The 16,411-nt window shown below is 40.8% G+C and overlaps 1 protein-coding gene across 3 annotated transcripts in view; it reads right to left on the bottom strand.

Moving 5' to 3' along the window:
• CFAP410 (cilia and flagella associated protein 410) overlaps nt 1-16,411 on the bottom strand; it is a 482,231-nt gene that overhangs the window by 197,320 nt on the left and 268,500 nt on the right. For all 3 annotated transcript variants that reach the window (XM_044060591.1, XM_044060590.1, XM_044060592.1), the window contains exon 4: nt 12,168-12,397. In XM_044060591.1, coding sequence (XP_043916526.1) covers nt 12,168-12,397 — 230 coding nt within the window. The remainder of the gene's footprint in view (nt 1-12,167; nt 12,398-16,411) is intronic.

Below are 16,411 nucleotides of genomic sequence, written 5' to 3'. Positions count from 1 at the left end.
GGTTTTATTTCTATGAACACCATTTATTGTCTTGAAGTTTGAGCAGAACTTTCAGTTCTGTTTTTAGACAGGGAGGTCTGTAAGGCACTGTGTCAGAGGGAAGGATTTCTCTTGAATTTGAAGGGTGGCATATATAAAAACTTTTGCAGATGAGTGGGGATCTATAAGTTGATAATGGAGACAAGTTGACAGCTGCTAGGTATTTTTTGAGGTTTTCAGTATTGGTTATAAATTTGGGTTTGAAGACAACTAGCTTGGGGGCAATTTAGGTGAATTACGTAAAATATGTAAGGTTATTTGGAATTAGTCACTGAATGAGCATGGAAGAACAAATATTTTGGAGATAACTGCAGTTGAGAGTGATTAGCAGTCCCAGGAAGGAATAGTTATTGGTTAGGAGACTGGGACTTGTAGCATTACTAACTGCCAAATTCCTATCCAATACAATGTCATTACTCAGGAAAACTAGGTAGTTAAGGTTAAAGTTATCTAGAATAATGATGTTTTTATATGCAATGGCCATTAGAAGGGGACTGTTTTTCAGGAGGGAAACTTTAGAAGGACCCAACTGGGTTCACTGTTTGATGAGGCATTTGCTTGCACAACGACAGCTGGGTTAAGGTGTTTTTTTTTTCAAATAATGAAGAGTGCCCCTACCTTGCCTTTTGCCAGGTCTTGCATCTTAGAGGTATTTGTAGAGCAGCGGGTGTTGAAAAATGGGGTTGATATGCTTCAGTCATGTTTCAGTGACAGCTGTGATATCAGAGAGTGGGCTGTAAGGAAGACGTTTATTCAAATAGAGAACAGCAGCATTGCTGCCATGAAATAATGTAAAGGTATAATAAAAGTATCACATTCTGCCAAAAATAAATTGCTCAACCCTGAGGGAATAAAGCTACCATATCATCCAAACATGCTCCTTTTAATCCAAAATGTTTTGTACTTTCTGTTCTCTAAAATGTCCAATTTTGAATTTATTTAACCCAATAAAAAATCCTGCTGTAAACAGCATCAAAGTATTTTTAAAAAGAGAATTTTGCGATTTTTTTTTTTATCTAATATTGCCTAAATGTTCCCTAAATTCTGAAGGGTGGGAATTCTGATCTATGTAGAAAGCACCATGACACAGTTTCAAATAAATAATTCATTCAGTAGCGCATTTCATCCATACCCAGATGTCAAAATATCTATGGGATTTTTCACTGTAAATACCCTGTTATTTAAAACATATGGCAAACAGTACAATTCCCTCATTGAGAAAAGTCCAATCATTCCAAAAGGGGTTTCCTGGCTTTCCATTGAGCCACTTCCAGTTTTATGCATGCCAAGCAGTTGCATAATATTTTTACCTCTGTGAAAAGCAAAATGAAGTTGTTCTGGTATAAATGAGCTGAGACAAAGTTCCTGCAATAAAATATGCCAAAGGGAATGTACCACTGATTTTTTTTTTGTACCATAAGTTGTGAACAACAGTGGTGTGTCCTGGAATTTCAAAAGATTTTTACAGGGTATTTGACACACCTCAGCCTAAACTTGATTTAGATAGTTTAAGACCTAGGAGATACCATCAAAATAATGTATCAGTTCCTCACAAAAAATGTCATATTCATCCTGTGAAGAGCATATACATCTTATTCACATGAATTAGAATTTGGTTATGTTGGCAATGTGGCTGGGACAACAACTTGATAATGATAAAGTACAGTTGTGTACACTTACCATAAATGTAGATGTTCGAGTGTATTCACTGTTGCAGTCATCACACTTGTGTTATCTGCCTGCAGGTAGCCCTCAGTTGGCCCGGTTACCAGAGTCTTGGAATTTCCTGCACCGGATGCTGTTGTCTCTTATCAGGTCGTCAGGGGTATAAAACATGCAGCTGACGCCATTACATCAGTTTTTCTTGCCCAAAATGTCAGGAGCCCCCAAAATAGGAAGCAATTACATGATGTGGAACATCTCCAGTAAAAAGTAAATACCACTGCCATAAGATATGGCCAAAAAAGAGGATAGGTAGAAAGTATAGAAAAGTCAGGGGGCTGGAGGGAGGGTAACCAGGAATGCAACAGTGAATACACTCGAACATCTACATTTATGGTAAGTGTACACAACTGTAATATGTTCTTCATGTTTCACTATTGCAGTCATCACACTTGGGTTGATTCTCAAAGCTGAGAAAGGTGGAGGCAGTCAAGAAGTATTAGGGCTGGCTATAAGGCCTTGTAAGACTGCTGTGGCAAATCCAGCTCTGGATTTAAAAAAGATAGGTAAGTGGTAATGCTTGGTTAAGGTGTGTACAGAACTCATTTATCAATCCCTTTTTTTCTGGTACTAGGCCCTGGCCTCCAAAATAACATTCAAAACTTGTTGTTTGTGGAAGCTGAGACAGAGTCTAAAACAGAACAGAATATGCCATGCTGTTAGATAGAACTGAATCTTGACATTTGAATTGTGACTTGTTGTGACAAAACGGGGAAGAAAGGGCAAGGGCCATGGAGGTTCTCGTGCTAGCAGCTCCTCAGTAGTGGTGGGTACCAGTGTTGTCGAGGCAATCCGGTGCTATCAAAATCATGGTTGGTAGAAACTTGAGAGTGTAAGAAGAGGGTAAGAATGGGTTCTTATACCCACAGGTACATGGCTTGTGTACATGTTGGTTGTTTGAATGGGTTCCCCCCTGCTTGTTGAAACACCACATGACAAACTGATTAAAACTTTCTTGCTACACCATGCTTGGGTGAAGTAAATATTTGCTTGTCGTTTTTGCCCATTTTCCATTGAGGTGTGCTTTTCAATTTTGATATGCCAATGTTGGAGTTTGACATGAGCCGCCGCGTGTTTTGCACCCTCTTTCCATTAGTCATGACAGAAGCCTTGTCGAGGCTGACAGATTCCTTGGAAAGAGTAGCCTCTGGCGAGAATTGGGGAATAGATGTCTTTAGCAGTTGTTCCTGAGCCCACAAAATGTTTTGAGAATGGTTTGTATTATCTTCCTTTGAATTTGGCTAGATCTTGGGCAAGCTGTGTAAGAGAATTTTTGAGATAAGGCGTGAGGCTTCCTCATATGCAATTTGGCAGGAGACATTTGAGACAAATAAAGAGAAAGGCTTCTTTGTTTGTCCGGGGTCAAAAGGCCATCTGGGAAGCTGTATTCAGAATCACACCCAGAAAATAAATGTCCTGAGAGAGAGGTAGACTGACTGGGACTTGTTCTTTCACAGAGGCCTAGGCATCAACACCGCCATCACACACTAGATAGACTGAGAAGTTATTCGTTTTTCTTGTGCAATAATCAGGCAGTAGTCAAATAATCACATACAAATATTCCTGAAAGTTAGTCTGAAAAATGCTATCACTGCTGCAGGCTTGGTGGAGGAACACTAGGGATAGTAGATAAGCCAAAGGGCAATGCAGAGAACTGATACTGGGCCAGAAGCCCGAAGAAGGTACCTCCTGTCTCCTGCAAGCCAAGGAGCAATGAGGAACTGATAATGTAAATTTGAGATCCAGAGTAACCATCCAGTGATCTCAGAGTAACCACATGAAGGTAAAAGTCTTTGAGATCAGAGTTTGGAATGTCCAATCTTGTTGAGGAGGAGATAATAGATAATTAAGGAATCAGCATCCCTTTCTTTGGAACTAGAAAACTAGAAACAGAATAGAATGAAATCCTAGGCCCACTTGAGGAACCTTTCTTTGCCTACTAGAAACTAGAGAAGAAAGAAAGATGTGTGTCTGAGCCTCTATCCTTTGCGCCGAGGTGCGTCTGGGGGTGCCTTTTTTGAAAGGAGGCATGGTGTGGAAATAGAACTTGTAACAGCAGATTGAGCAGTTTAACCCATTGTCTCCCTGAAAGGGGTACTGAGCTCCTGCCCACGCCCGCCTAGATCTACCCTAGACTGAGAATCAGAAGAAAGGGCACGTCCACCCTTTTAGTAGGCCAATTTCTACTAAACATCTCCAGGTTGCAGCTTCCAGGATGTCCCTGGTAGGGACTCCCCTGAGAAATGGTGTAGAGGTTGAGGCAGCCCTAGTGGAGTGGGTTCTGATCCCCTGTGGGGTAGGTTTTCCATGGTGCTTGTAGCAGAAATGGATGCAGTGTGCTATTTATTTGGAGATGGTTTGCTTTGAAATGGCCTTGTCCTCTGCCCCTGCAGCAAAGCTGACTAGCAGATGGTCAGATTTTCTGAAAGGTTTAGTCCTGTTAAGGTAGAACCTAAGCTGTCTGTGCAAATCCAAGGTGTGCAGGATCCTTTCCCCTTTATTCTGAAGATTAGGAAAAAAGGTTGGTAAATGAATGGATTGGTTTAAAGCCACACTGGATACCACCTTGGGCATAAATGATGGGTTAGTCCTGAGGGAAACCCTGTCCGCATGGAAGATAATGAAGGGCCTGTAACTCCAACACTCTTCTTGCTGAAATGATGACTAGAAGTAAAGCTGTTTTCCAAGAGAGGAATTTTAACTCTGCTGTAGCCGCAGGCTCAAAAGGGGGAAGTGTGAGCTTCTCTAGTACAAAATTAAGATCCCAGGCAGGAGTGGGAGCTCTCCTCGGGAGTCTTAGATTGTTAGCTCTCTCAGGAACTGTTTGACCAGAGGGTGAGAAAAGAAGGGTGGCTCAGTATTGTAATGAGCTGAGATGGCAGAGGCATGAATCTTAGTGGAAGAGAAGGATAGGCCTTTGTTGAGCAGCTCTGCTAGATAATCTCAGATTAGAGGTAAGGATGTGCCTTTTCCCGGAGACTGGCTCCAAGCACAGTATCTTTTCCACTTTTCTGAAAAGGATTTCCCAGTACTAGGCCTCATGGCCTCAAGGATGACATCCAGCACCGGGTTGCTGGTGATGTATTCAGGGGAATAAGCCAGGCAGCTAGGTTCAGGGTTTGTAGCTGAGGATGCAAAATCTGGCCCTCCTGCTGGGACAGCAGAGAAGGGGTCTAATGCAGGTGCCAGGGTGGCACTGTTGTCAGACTGCGTAGAAGTGGGTACCAGTGCTGGCGTGGCCAGTCTGGTGCAATAAGGATTGTCCTTGGTCTGTCCTGTTTGATCTTGAGTAGTACTTTCGAGAGGAGGGGCAGAGGAGGAAAGGCATAGATCGAGATGTCTTCCCATGTAAAGGATAGGGCATCCACTTTCCAAGCTTGGCTGTGAGGAGTTCTGGTGCAAAATGTTCTCAAGTGATGGTTTTGGGGGAAGCAAAGAGTTCCACCTCTAGTGTCCCCCACCTGCAGATTAGAAGCTTGAATGAATTGGGTTCCAGTTTCCACTCATGTGGGTCCATTAGATTTCTGCTTAAGTCCGCCAGTGAATTTTGTTTGCCTGGCAGGAACTGAGCTTGCAAGTGCACTTGGTTGCTCAAGGCTGTGTTCCACAGAACCATGGCTAACCTGCAGAGTGGGTAGGAATGAGTTCCCCCCTGCTTGTTTATGTACCACGTGACTGTGGTGTTGTCTGTCTTTATCACAAGTTGTCCTGGAAGGATAAAGTATTTGAAGGCTGTTGGGGCATTCTGTACAGCTAACATTTCTTTTTGATTGATATGCAGGTGCATTTGTCCTGGGCTCCATTTACCTTGAATGCATTTGCCTGCCATGTGAGCCCCCCCATGCATAGTCTGATGCGTCTGTTGTCAGGGTTTGGGTGGCAGGAGGTTGAGTGAAAGGGAGTCCCTTGTTGTGATTGCAGGCCTCTGCCCACCAAAGGAGCTCTGTCCTTAGGCAAGAAATGATAGGAATCATCGTTTCCAGGTCCTGAGAATGTTGACACCACAGACTTTTTAAGTATCACTGAAGTTTCCTCATATGCAGTCCTGCATGTGGAATTAGGAGAATGCATGAGGCCATGAACCCTTGGGCTTGCAGTATTTTCCTTGCAGATAGCTGGGTTTGTGTGGCCAGTAGTTTGAAGTAATTTGTCAAATAAACCTGCTTTTCTCGAGTGAGGAATGCTATCTGGGAAGCTGTGTTCAAGCTTGCTCCCAGGAATACAATTTATTGGCTGGGTACCAGATGAGATTTCTTGTCGTTGATGGTATACCCCAGAGAAGTTAAGAGTCTCTTTATAAATGTCAGGTGCTGAAGTAGCAATTCCTGACTGTCCACCTGAATCAGGCAATCGTCCAAGTATGGGTAAATTTGAATGTTTCTCTGCCTGTATACAATGGTTGGAGCCAGGCACTTTGTGAATACCTTGGGCACAGTACATAAGCCAAAGGGAAGTGCAGAGAACTGATAGTGCATACAGCCTGCCCTGAAACATAGATATTTCCTGCAAGATTCCCTTATGGGGATGTGCAGGTAAGCTTCTTTTAAGTCTAGGGTGACCAGCCAGGAGTCCTTGGCTAGCATAGGCAGCAGCTGTTGGAGTGTAAGCATTCTGAATTTTGGTACCACCAGAAAGGTGTGGAGAATTGACAGATCCAGGATAGGGTGCCAAGAATTTTCTTTTCTAGGCACCAGAAATAGTCTGGAGTAGAAACCCTGTCCCCTTTGCTCTGCTGGAACAGGGTGAATAGCCCTAATACTGAGAAGAGAAAGTACTTGCTTTTGGGCCTCTGCCCACTGGTTTGGGGAAAGGTCTGGCAATATGCTTGGGGTTGGCAGTGAATGGAAGTAGAATCTGTATCCCAGGGATACAATGTTTAAGACCCAGTGGTCCTGGGTAATGTATTCCCAGTTTTATGCATGCAGGGCAAGTTTTCCTCCTAGGTGTACAAGTACTTTGGTATGGCTAGGCAGGATGCAGGAGAAGTCATTGTGAACTTTTTACATAAGAGGGTGGCTTACCACTCCCTGTTTTAGAGGTGGGAGCACTCCATTGTTTAGATCTGTCCATACCGAGACTGTAGTCTTTGTGGTCTGCTGCCCCTGAGTTTGGGCTGAGAAGGCCTGGGAGGGACTGGAAAAGACCAGTTCTTCGAAGGCCAATGCCTACTGAATCTAGGTGGCTGTACCTGTAAGAAATCTTTAACCGTTTGCATAGATTTAGCTTTTTCTTCCATCTTTTTAAGAACAACTTCTGCTTTTGTGCCAAACAAACAATCTTGATTTAGCAGAGAATCTAGTAATTTTGCTTTGACATGGTCTGGCAAGATTTGTTCCTTCAGCCAAGTATGCCTTCTCAGAACAGGCACAGTGACAGTAGCCCTGCAAGATGCTTCTAAGGCATCAAAACCACACTGCAAAGTATGTTTACCAACTTGGTTAGCAGAATGCATTACCTCTTGTAAATCTTTATTTTCTGCACAATCAGGAATCAACAACATTTTTTGTTTAATTAGTTCCACAATATACTGCTGGTACTTCAACATGTGAAACTGTCAATTTAAAGCCCTGATGGCAAGAGTTGCAGAGGTATATACCTTCTTACCCCATCTGTCTAAAGCCCTAGAATCCCTGCCTGAAGGGGTAGGGTTTTTGGCTGTAGTAGCTTTAATACCTTTAGGTCCCTGGGAAATGGTCTCTGGATCCGCAGTGGGATTTTTAAAGAGAAATTTGTGAGAGTCAGGTACTCTGTAGTACCTGTCAGGCTTTCTAGGAGCTGTAGGTAAAGTATCAGGGGTAAGGCTTGATTCCATGAAGACATCAACAATATCCAGGACAGGGGGTATAGCTAGAGGCCTGTGCTGAGGCAAGTCTAAAAATTCCCTGAGTCTCTTTTTAGACTGAGGGTAGTCCTGGCATTCCCAGTGGAAATGCTCTCTTAGAGTGTGTAAGGTTTCACCAAAAGAAAATTCCTCTGGGGGGGAGGCAGAGGGAATGGAATCCTCTGCATCTGAATCCTCATAGGTGGATAAGGGTATGTCCTGGTAATCAGAGGGGTCAGAGTCATCGGACTCATGGTCTGTTGAATCAGAAGGAAAATCAATTCTTTGTCTTTTAGAGGGGGAAGGCTGGCTTCCCCTAATTAAAGTAATAAGGTCTTCAGTCATTCTAAGCATTTGTTTCTGAGGCATGGGAGCTTGAGAATGCGCTTTGATCGTCGGTTTTCTAGGCATAGTGCAAACTCTGGGGCCTGAGAAATTTGGTAGTTTTAGTCAAAAATGAATTAGTCGGTTTAATACAAACATCGGAAGGCCTGAATACACTCTCAGAAGCTGGTGCCTGCACAGCGCCTCCGGACCCATCCAAGGTAGAGACAACCACTGGTTCCATAGTCAAAGAAGCATCTCGCGGCATACCGGACTCCGAATGGGTCTCAGTAGAGGCCTGTGAATCTGCAGAAGCGGGTATCAAGGGCTGCGAAAGCACCTCACTGAGTACCGGTGGACTGGTGACTAGCTTAATGGAAGCATCGTTGGCAGTTTTGGACCTATGCAGTCTGTCTCTGTTTTTATCCTTACGTTTTTTTCGAGAGATCGTTAGTCAGATGGCTTAACAAAGCCATTTTGGAATACGGACAACGACAGCGAAAAAATTTAGCGACAAAGATACCCCAACGACGAATAGTTCGGGTGTTGAACAAGGCACAAAACTGACAGCGAGGAATGTCGTGGTCTGGGCCTAAACAGGTGACGCAGTAAGAGTGACAATCTCTGTGAGGTATTTGCTTTCCACAGGCAAGACAATTGTTAACTTTTTCTGACATCGGTTAGAGCAAGAAAAAAGGATCCCCAACGGGGTACTTAGCTTTAGAAGACTTCAGGTTTGAAATTCGAAAAATGAAAATTTCAGGTAGCGGCCGACTGACATTTGAGAACTACTTCTGCTTCGGGCACCCCTGATGACCTGACGTCATGGAAGAGGCAACAGCATCTGACGCAGAAATCCAAGACTCTGGTATTCAGGCTGACTGAGGGCTACCTGCAGGCAGATAACCCAAAGTGTGATGATTGCAACAGTGAAACACGAAGAAACATCAGTGTATTATGTGCAAAAGGTTTCCTATAAACAGAAGGTTTTACCATACCATCCAAACACGTCATGTTAACATCCAAAAGAACAATGTTACAATATTCAGCATGTCCATTAAATTGCAACCCAAACTCAGTATTTATTTTATTTATTTATTTTCCATCTGTTTACAGGGGACATCCGTCTGAAGATGGTGACCCCTTTTCAGTGGGGATCCAAGGAGAAAAGCTCCAACATAACACTTTTCATACAAGCTGTAGTAAGTTGTCAACATAGGCGGAGAGGATGCAATATAGATAAACTAGTTGGAGGGACACCTTTATAATAAAATGTACTTACAAAATTTATGTTAGTATAACCGATACAGGAATTGAGATATGCTCATAGAGAGATACAGATTAGATTAGTATTATATGGTGGTCTTAGAAGGAATATGCTGAAGTAGTCAGAGAGGAGCAAATGTATAGCAATAATAGAGAATGGTCTAGATATATAAAATAGAGGGCGACTGTGGGATGATGGTGCTTTTAAGGAGAAGGGTAGACAGAATATTAAACATGAAGTTAGGACTGGAACGTGAGGACAGATGATGGGTTTAATGCTGATAGGGCTGTCAGCTAACCTGGAGAGGATCTATATCAGATAGTCGAAGTTCTGTAACTCCGAACACCTAATGGTTGAACCATTATGTTCGAAGTTGCAGAACTTCGACTATGTAAAAAAAAAAAAACAATGGACAAAATAATAAAGTGTTGTAAGCAGGGGGGCAAGCCCCACTGCGCCCCCGCTACTTAAATATATCAACTTCGAGATCACACCGCATTGAAGTGAATGGAAACCTCCGCTTATGGAGAGTTCCATTCAAACGCTCGAACTTTTACAAATTCGAACATATGGTCTCAACCATATGTGGTTCGAACTTGTAAAAGTTCGACTACATGATAGGAACCCACCTGAGGGATATGCAGCTACAAATCCACTTAACTACCAGGTGTTTTTTAAGGTGTGTCAGTTATCTATTTGTTTAAAACTTACTCGAGGGTAATTCCAGAAAGTGGCTATGGAGTGAGAGAATAGAGAGTCTCCACCTGAGCTGTGGGATTTGGTAATTATAAGTAGTAGTTTAACTTTTGCTCAGAAATATCTGTTTTGGTGATAATATTAAAGGATGCCTTTAACAGCTGGGTATTTATTGGGTTTGTAACTTAGGTTATGAGCAAATAAAATCTGGTGAATTTCAGAAGATTATAAAGTTCTATCCAGTTGAGTTGTGGAAAAGACTGGCAATTATGTATTGCTTGGTGGCTGTTGCAAATCTAGCTATTTTATTACAGCCCTGTTCTAATTTGTTTAAAGTGCCAAATTATGGGTGTATGAAGAGTGGGGGTGCATAAAGTAAAGTAGACATAAGGTAGGATTTAGCTACACTTTCTCTTGTTCTATCTGCTACAAAGGTTTTGGTCTGTATAGTAATCTAAGCTTTTTTTAATAATGGCTTGAAAGTGGATATCATACTTTAGGTAATTGTCAAGCTATACTACAAGAAGTTTAGTATGCGTTACCTGTTAAATTAATGTATTATTCAATGAAAAGATGCTAAATGAGGATTTGTCATGGGTTATGTTTTGAGGGTGAGTAGTAAAAGTTTAGTTTTTGGGGGGATTTAGTAGAAGTTGGGAATTATCTAGCCATTGACTACAGATGAGAAGGATACTTGTGTTGCTTGTTGTAGTGTGTGTGGGTTGGAAACAGCATACATTAATGCTGAATTGTCTGCGTATTGAATTACTGTAGCATGTGCAGGAGCAGTATGAATGTAATTTGTAAATAAGTTAAATAGGAAGGGGCCTAAAATGGATACAAGCATGACAGATAGGAATGTGGAGTATTCCTGCTGCCATTTGACAGTTTGTTGTATGTCAGTCAAGTAGTTATTGAACCAGAGAGAGATGGGACAGACAGGCCCAACATGGAGAATTTTTGGATTAGTTTTTGATGGGACACAGTATGGAACTACCTTCGATAGGTCTAGGAATAGAGAGCAGACCATGCTGCCTGCATTTCTCTTTGCATCGATGGTGTCAGTGAATTTAAGAAGAGCAGTGGCAGTACTACGATTTGGTCGAAAACTATGTTGGGTGAGCAATATGAGATTATTACTGGTTAGATAATGTAGTAATTGGGAGTGAATATATTTCTCCATAATTTTGTGATAAAGATGTCAGAATTGTGATGGGTCTATGATTAGAGTAGTCTGTAGAAAGGCCTCCTTTATGGAGAGGGAATATGTATGTATGCTTTTTTCCCACATGGTTAGAATGCAACACTCTTGGATAGATCTACTGATTAAGATAGTTACTTGGTATGCTATGGTATCTGCTGCAATTTTCAGAAAGTCAGAAGAAAGTTGTGTTCTGCTGCTGGCTAGTGCTTTTTAGCTTTAAAAGAAACTTTTTTATTGTAAAAGTGGAGATGCAGCTGAATACGAATTTGGTGTTGCTAAGGTTGGGGTATTGGGTGATTTGTTGTTTTGTGGAAGGTTTATTCTTGATGAGGGGGGAGACTGGAAAAAGTTTTTGTTAAAGTTAGATTTGATATTAGGGTTTAGCCAGGTTTCTGTGGTTAACAGGATATCAGGACTATGGTGGTAAATTAAGAAATGGAGTGCTGTTGCTTTATTACGGATAGTTCTGAAATTAAGGTTGATAAATTTTAGTTCTGAATTAACACAATTTGCTGTTGTAGATGTTGTGCTGTGATATGGTGATAAGGTTCTTGTGTTCTGGGCCAGGCTTTGGGTGTATGCCTCCTAAAAGTATTAAGGTGGACAAGGTAAATTTGGATGGAAATAGCCATTTGTTTTTGTTTTTTTTTCCCTAGGTAACAAGAAATTGCTCCTAAGTCGACCCAATATGTCAGAAATTCCTGAATTTGTGTTTGAAACAGGCACGGCATTGAATATTAATTGAAAATAAAATCTTGTACTTTAGAGTTGCTAACGTATTTCAGTATTATAAATATTTGTGTTCCAACTGACTACCCTCTCTCCTATTAAGTCTAAATTGTCTTATGAACCTCTTTACCTACAAATTAAGTCTAGTGTCAATGACAAAAGTAGCAAACCAGTACTAATGTGCCCCTTAGTGTTTAAAAATGCATTCTTTATAGTACAAAGACTAACAAATACACAATTGTTCATGATTTTCACAAAGTGATTCAACACATCAATTATTTATGAGATGAATTGTGGCTTTTCTCACATTAAAATCAAAATTATACACAAATGATTTACAAGGTACTTATGGCAAACATACTCACTCTGATTATCTAGTCTGTGAAGGTTGGGGAGATTTCGAAGGACTGTCATTCTGTATTTGTCAGAGTCTGACCCAGAGCACGGGTTTCCTGCTAGCCAGAGAACTTTTAAATGAGGAAGGGATTTAAGGTGGAAGAGTTCTTCTATGTTCTGGATACTGTTCCTTCTCAGATACAACTCTTTCAGGTTATGACAATGGCTGATGTCTTCCAAAGAGGTTATGTTATTTGTACTGCAGTCATAAAAAGAATAAAAAATAATGGATTAACAAATAGCAAAGACAGCAGGTATCCAGAAAATAAAACATGGCGTGCCACAATATCCACCAGCTTCATAAGATGTGACAAACACAAGAAAAAAACATTTCCAGTAAATCAAGTATATACCTCTTCTAGACTTCTAACTATGCAATGTTTTCATGGATGAAGACAGCACATGAGCTACACCACACCATCCACAAGATCAACAAATTATAAATGACAAGACATTCATGTGCAATCCTATCGGAAAAACAACTTTAAAAAGACATTACATATTAAATGCAATCAGAGGCCCAGACAGAAATACATCATCAGTGAAGTTTAATAACTGCAAAGAAATTGTAATGTACTGTTGTTTTGTCAGAAAATATTTAATTACCAAACATGTATAATCACTGTAATACATCATGTCCTCTATTCACTCCCACCCCTGAAAACTTGGTAAATGTACAATCACATCATTACATATCCCTCATCATACCCTCATCCTTTGTTATACATCCCCATGATTACAGCCCCACATTTTCAGCCAGTTCCACCTTAATACTGAGTCCATGACTGGACTTCTGGAATGGTATTTAGCTTAGAAATAAACCATTTTTATACCTACGTATCTTCTATAAATAAATGGATAAATCCAGCAACACATACCTAAAAATAGATATCTTCATTCCCTACAGCTAAAAATAGATAATTTTCACTCCCTACTGGTTAAATCAGTCACCTGCATGTCTTAACTATGTAGAGAAGAAAAGAAATATGGATATCCCAGAAACTAAGGAAAAGAGGCCTATGGAACTGAAAGACCATGAGATAGACATTCAGTTCAAGGGCTTAAGTGGTGGCAATTCATAGCAACTTTAACATCCATACTGCAAGATATAACAGACAGAATGTATAGTGTGGCGATTCAGATCAGTGGAACCCCAGATGACTTTTCAAAAAGAAACAAAACAGTGGAGAGCATTAAGTGGCGCTGAAAGGGCACCCTGACGAGTTGTCAAACCTGCAAAAAAATAATCCAGTGAAGGAAATGATGACAGAGATACACGGCAACCAGGAAGATGTTTAAGATAAGCTCAATGACACAGAAAACAGAGTTGGAAGGGAAAATCTCCATTCTTTATCAAGGTATTTAAAGTACAGAGGAGGGCAGCTGCATCCATTTCATAAAAGCTCAGATTAGCTAACGAACAATATTCTGACTGAGAGGGTCCATTGGGTCCTGGATCTATGTCCCAGGAATTGATGTCAGAAAATCACATAAATCAATTGTGGTCAGGCTCAAAACAAATCAGCTGAAAGAACACATCCTCACAAATCTATTGTACAAAGGTAAAATTCTTAAAAGTGGAGGACAAAGTTTATATGAACAATAACTATTCTGTGCAAACCTACATTAACAGCAATCAATTTCTCCCAGCAATAAAATACTGCACACAAGATGGTATCAGTGTCAAGTTATATTACTCTATCACACTTACAGTCCACCTTCTCTTAGAATAGAAGCCTTTATTGGATACAGATATAGGAAGATATCTGCAGCAGTCCAAATTTCAGTCAGTATTCAAAAATCAAGATGATCATACAGCAGCAGGAGCTTTACCCAAGTCAGGACACTAACAAAATATTAGAATTTAACCCTTCCCAATCTTCAAACTGAAGACAATCAGAGGGAACTGTATCCGATGTCAAAAAAATCCGAGTTTGCTTACTGAAATGTGAAAGAATGGAGTAAAAACTTTGCAGGGTATGGGAAGAACCTGTTAAATTACTTATATACCATAAAATAGCTTAGCACTGCTTAACAAACTGGTAAAAGGGAAAAGAGGACTAGAATGGAGCAATGAGACATATGATAGAGATTTAAATTCTTTAAACAAACAAAAGAAAATAACTTGCTGCATCATTCCTGGCTCAATCTACACAGTAAGCAAAGGAAAATAAATCAGAGAAGGCAATGGCTCATCAAAGGGGGGTGGGGGTGCAGGGGATGAGAAACACAAATAGTAAGTTTGGCAAGCAGAGGGAATCGCCTTCTACATTACTTCTCACCTTCCACATAATGAAAGGGTCCCAGGAACCTAAATAAGATTTCAAAGCTAAGGCCACCAGCAGGGTGTCCCAGGAAGCTAACTGAGATTTAAAAGACATTCCAAGACCACCAAGTGTTATGACCATTTATGCTTTGCTAGTCTCCTCCCTCAAGCCGCATCTGCTCTCACTAGTGGGGAGTAAATTTGTGGCCACCCATCCAGTCATTTAAGTTATATTTAAAGGGAGATAATGAGTCACACTGCTTAAAATGTGACTGAATCTTACTGCAGAGGTCTGGAAGATGCTGGATTATAAACCTGCCCCTCCATCATGCTTTATTTATCTGCCGGTGAAGATTTAGGTCCCTGGTTCTAGTATTGATAGAAATATTGGACTTGCAGAGGTAAAGGATCTCTAATAACAGAGTAAATATCACAGATCTCCCCATAAAAGTCTATAAGACACTGAATAAGGTGACACAGCTTCCAACCTCTCTTGGGAGCTCATGGACTTTAGGCCTGTGATCTTTTTGAATGTAAATGTTTGATATGCTTAGTGAGATACATCTCAAAAGGAGGCACTGTACTCAATAAGTGCTTTAATCAGTACAGTGTATAAGGGAATGATTACCTCTTTAGACCTTGATGATATTTCTTAGGCATTTAACAGCATTAATTAAAAATGGTTCTCACATGATGGTTAAACGTGAGGAAGTTAATTAACCTGAGTTCCTAGATCCTTGACTACATTTTTATTTTGTACTGGTGTGCTGTCTCTACAATATGATTAAGGGCTGGGTTATCTACCAAAAGTGATGATACTTGACTTTTTAGCATTTAGCTCAAGCCCATTTTTAGTTCATCATAAATGTTCTTGACTAGTTCATTGTAGGGGGTTTGGGTGACTTGACAACCATAACCATAGTCGTCTGCAACCTTTGTAAGACAAAGGCCTTTGTTCTCTGTCTGGGGAAATGAAGTAAATTCTGAAAAGGAGGGGTTCCAGCACTAAACCCTAAGGGATTAGTCAATCATGTAAATGACAAATTCTAAAATGCAGCTGCTTGTAAGAGAAACCAGTCTCTAGCTTTGACAAGGAACAGCTGCTCTCAACTTGTTGCATCTTTCGGCTTTTCCCGGTTAGGGGTCGCCACAGCAGAACTCCAGTCCGCTAATGATTGGCAGTAGATTTTTACGTGCCGAGTTGCCGGCCCTGACACACAACCTTAAACGAAGGTACGCCCATTCACGCATGCCTCCACAGGGAAGACGCTCTAGCCGAGAATCGAACAGGACAACGTCTTACTGTGAGGTGACATAGCTGCTCTCAACTGATCAAACTAAATGAAAATTCTGGACCACAGAACTGAAGTGAGTATCTAAGTAGATTCAGAAAACAGAACTGGCAAAAAGCAGAAGACAGAGACCCTGATATCTCCATGCTTAATCACCAAAATGAAAGTCTGCAAAAAAATAATATTCTACTATGGGGGAGGGCCTAAAGGAGATTTGTTTTTCCCTTATGATGGAGGGGAAGGTTAGTTATAACTGGTGGTGGGTGAACTGAAGCCTGCTCAGAAGTTTCTTATTCCAATCTATCTAGTCCATGCTTGGTGTCAAATATAAAAATACTGACACTGGGTTATACTCATTAAAAAACAAAAGTCTCTGGCAATCAAGACGACACTGTTACTAAATGTACCTGATATGGAATGACATCACTAGTGCTACGTTGGAATGTTAATAGTCTCAAAAACTCCTTGAAAACATAGTGCACTTCCTTATATAAGGCAGACTATGGTAAAAGTAATGTTACACAAGAGGCATCTGAATGAAACTGTTTTCAAGACTGCTTATTAGCTCAGTGTCAGGGAGACTGGAAAAGGGCAGCAATAATCCTACTGGAGAAAAATATTTCACTAATGGTGGATGGGTACAGAGAGAGAAAAA

Source organism: Protopterus annectens, chromosome 2.part0, assembly GCF_019279795.1.
Source record: "Protopterus annectens isolate FY-2018-M chromosome 2.part0, PAN1.0, whole genome shotgun sequence".
NCBI classification, from domain to species: Eukaryota; Metazoa; Chordata; order Ceratodontiformes; family Protopteridae; genus Protopterus; species Protopterus annectens.
The sequence above is the reverse complement of the archived record's forward strand: the minus strand, read 5'-3'. Positions and strand labels throughout refer to the sequence as shown.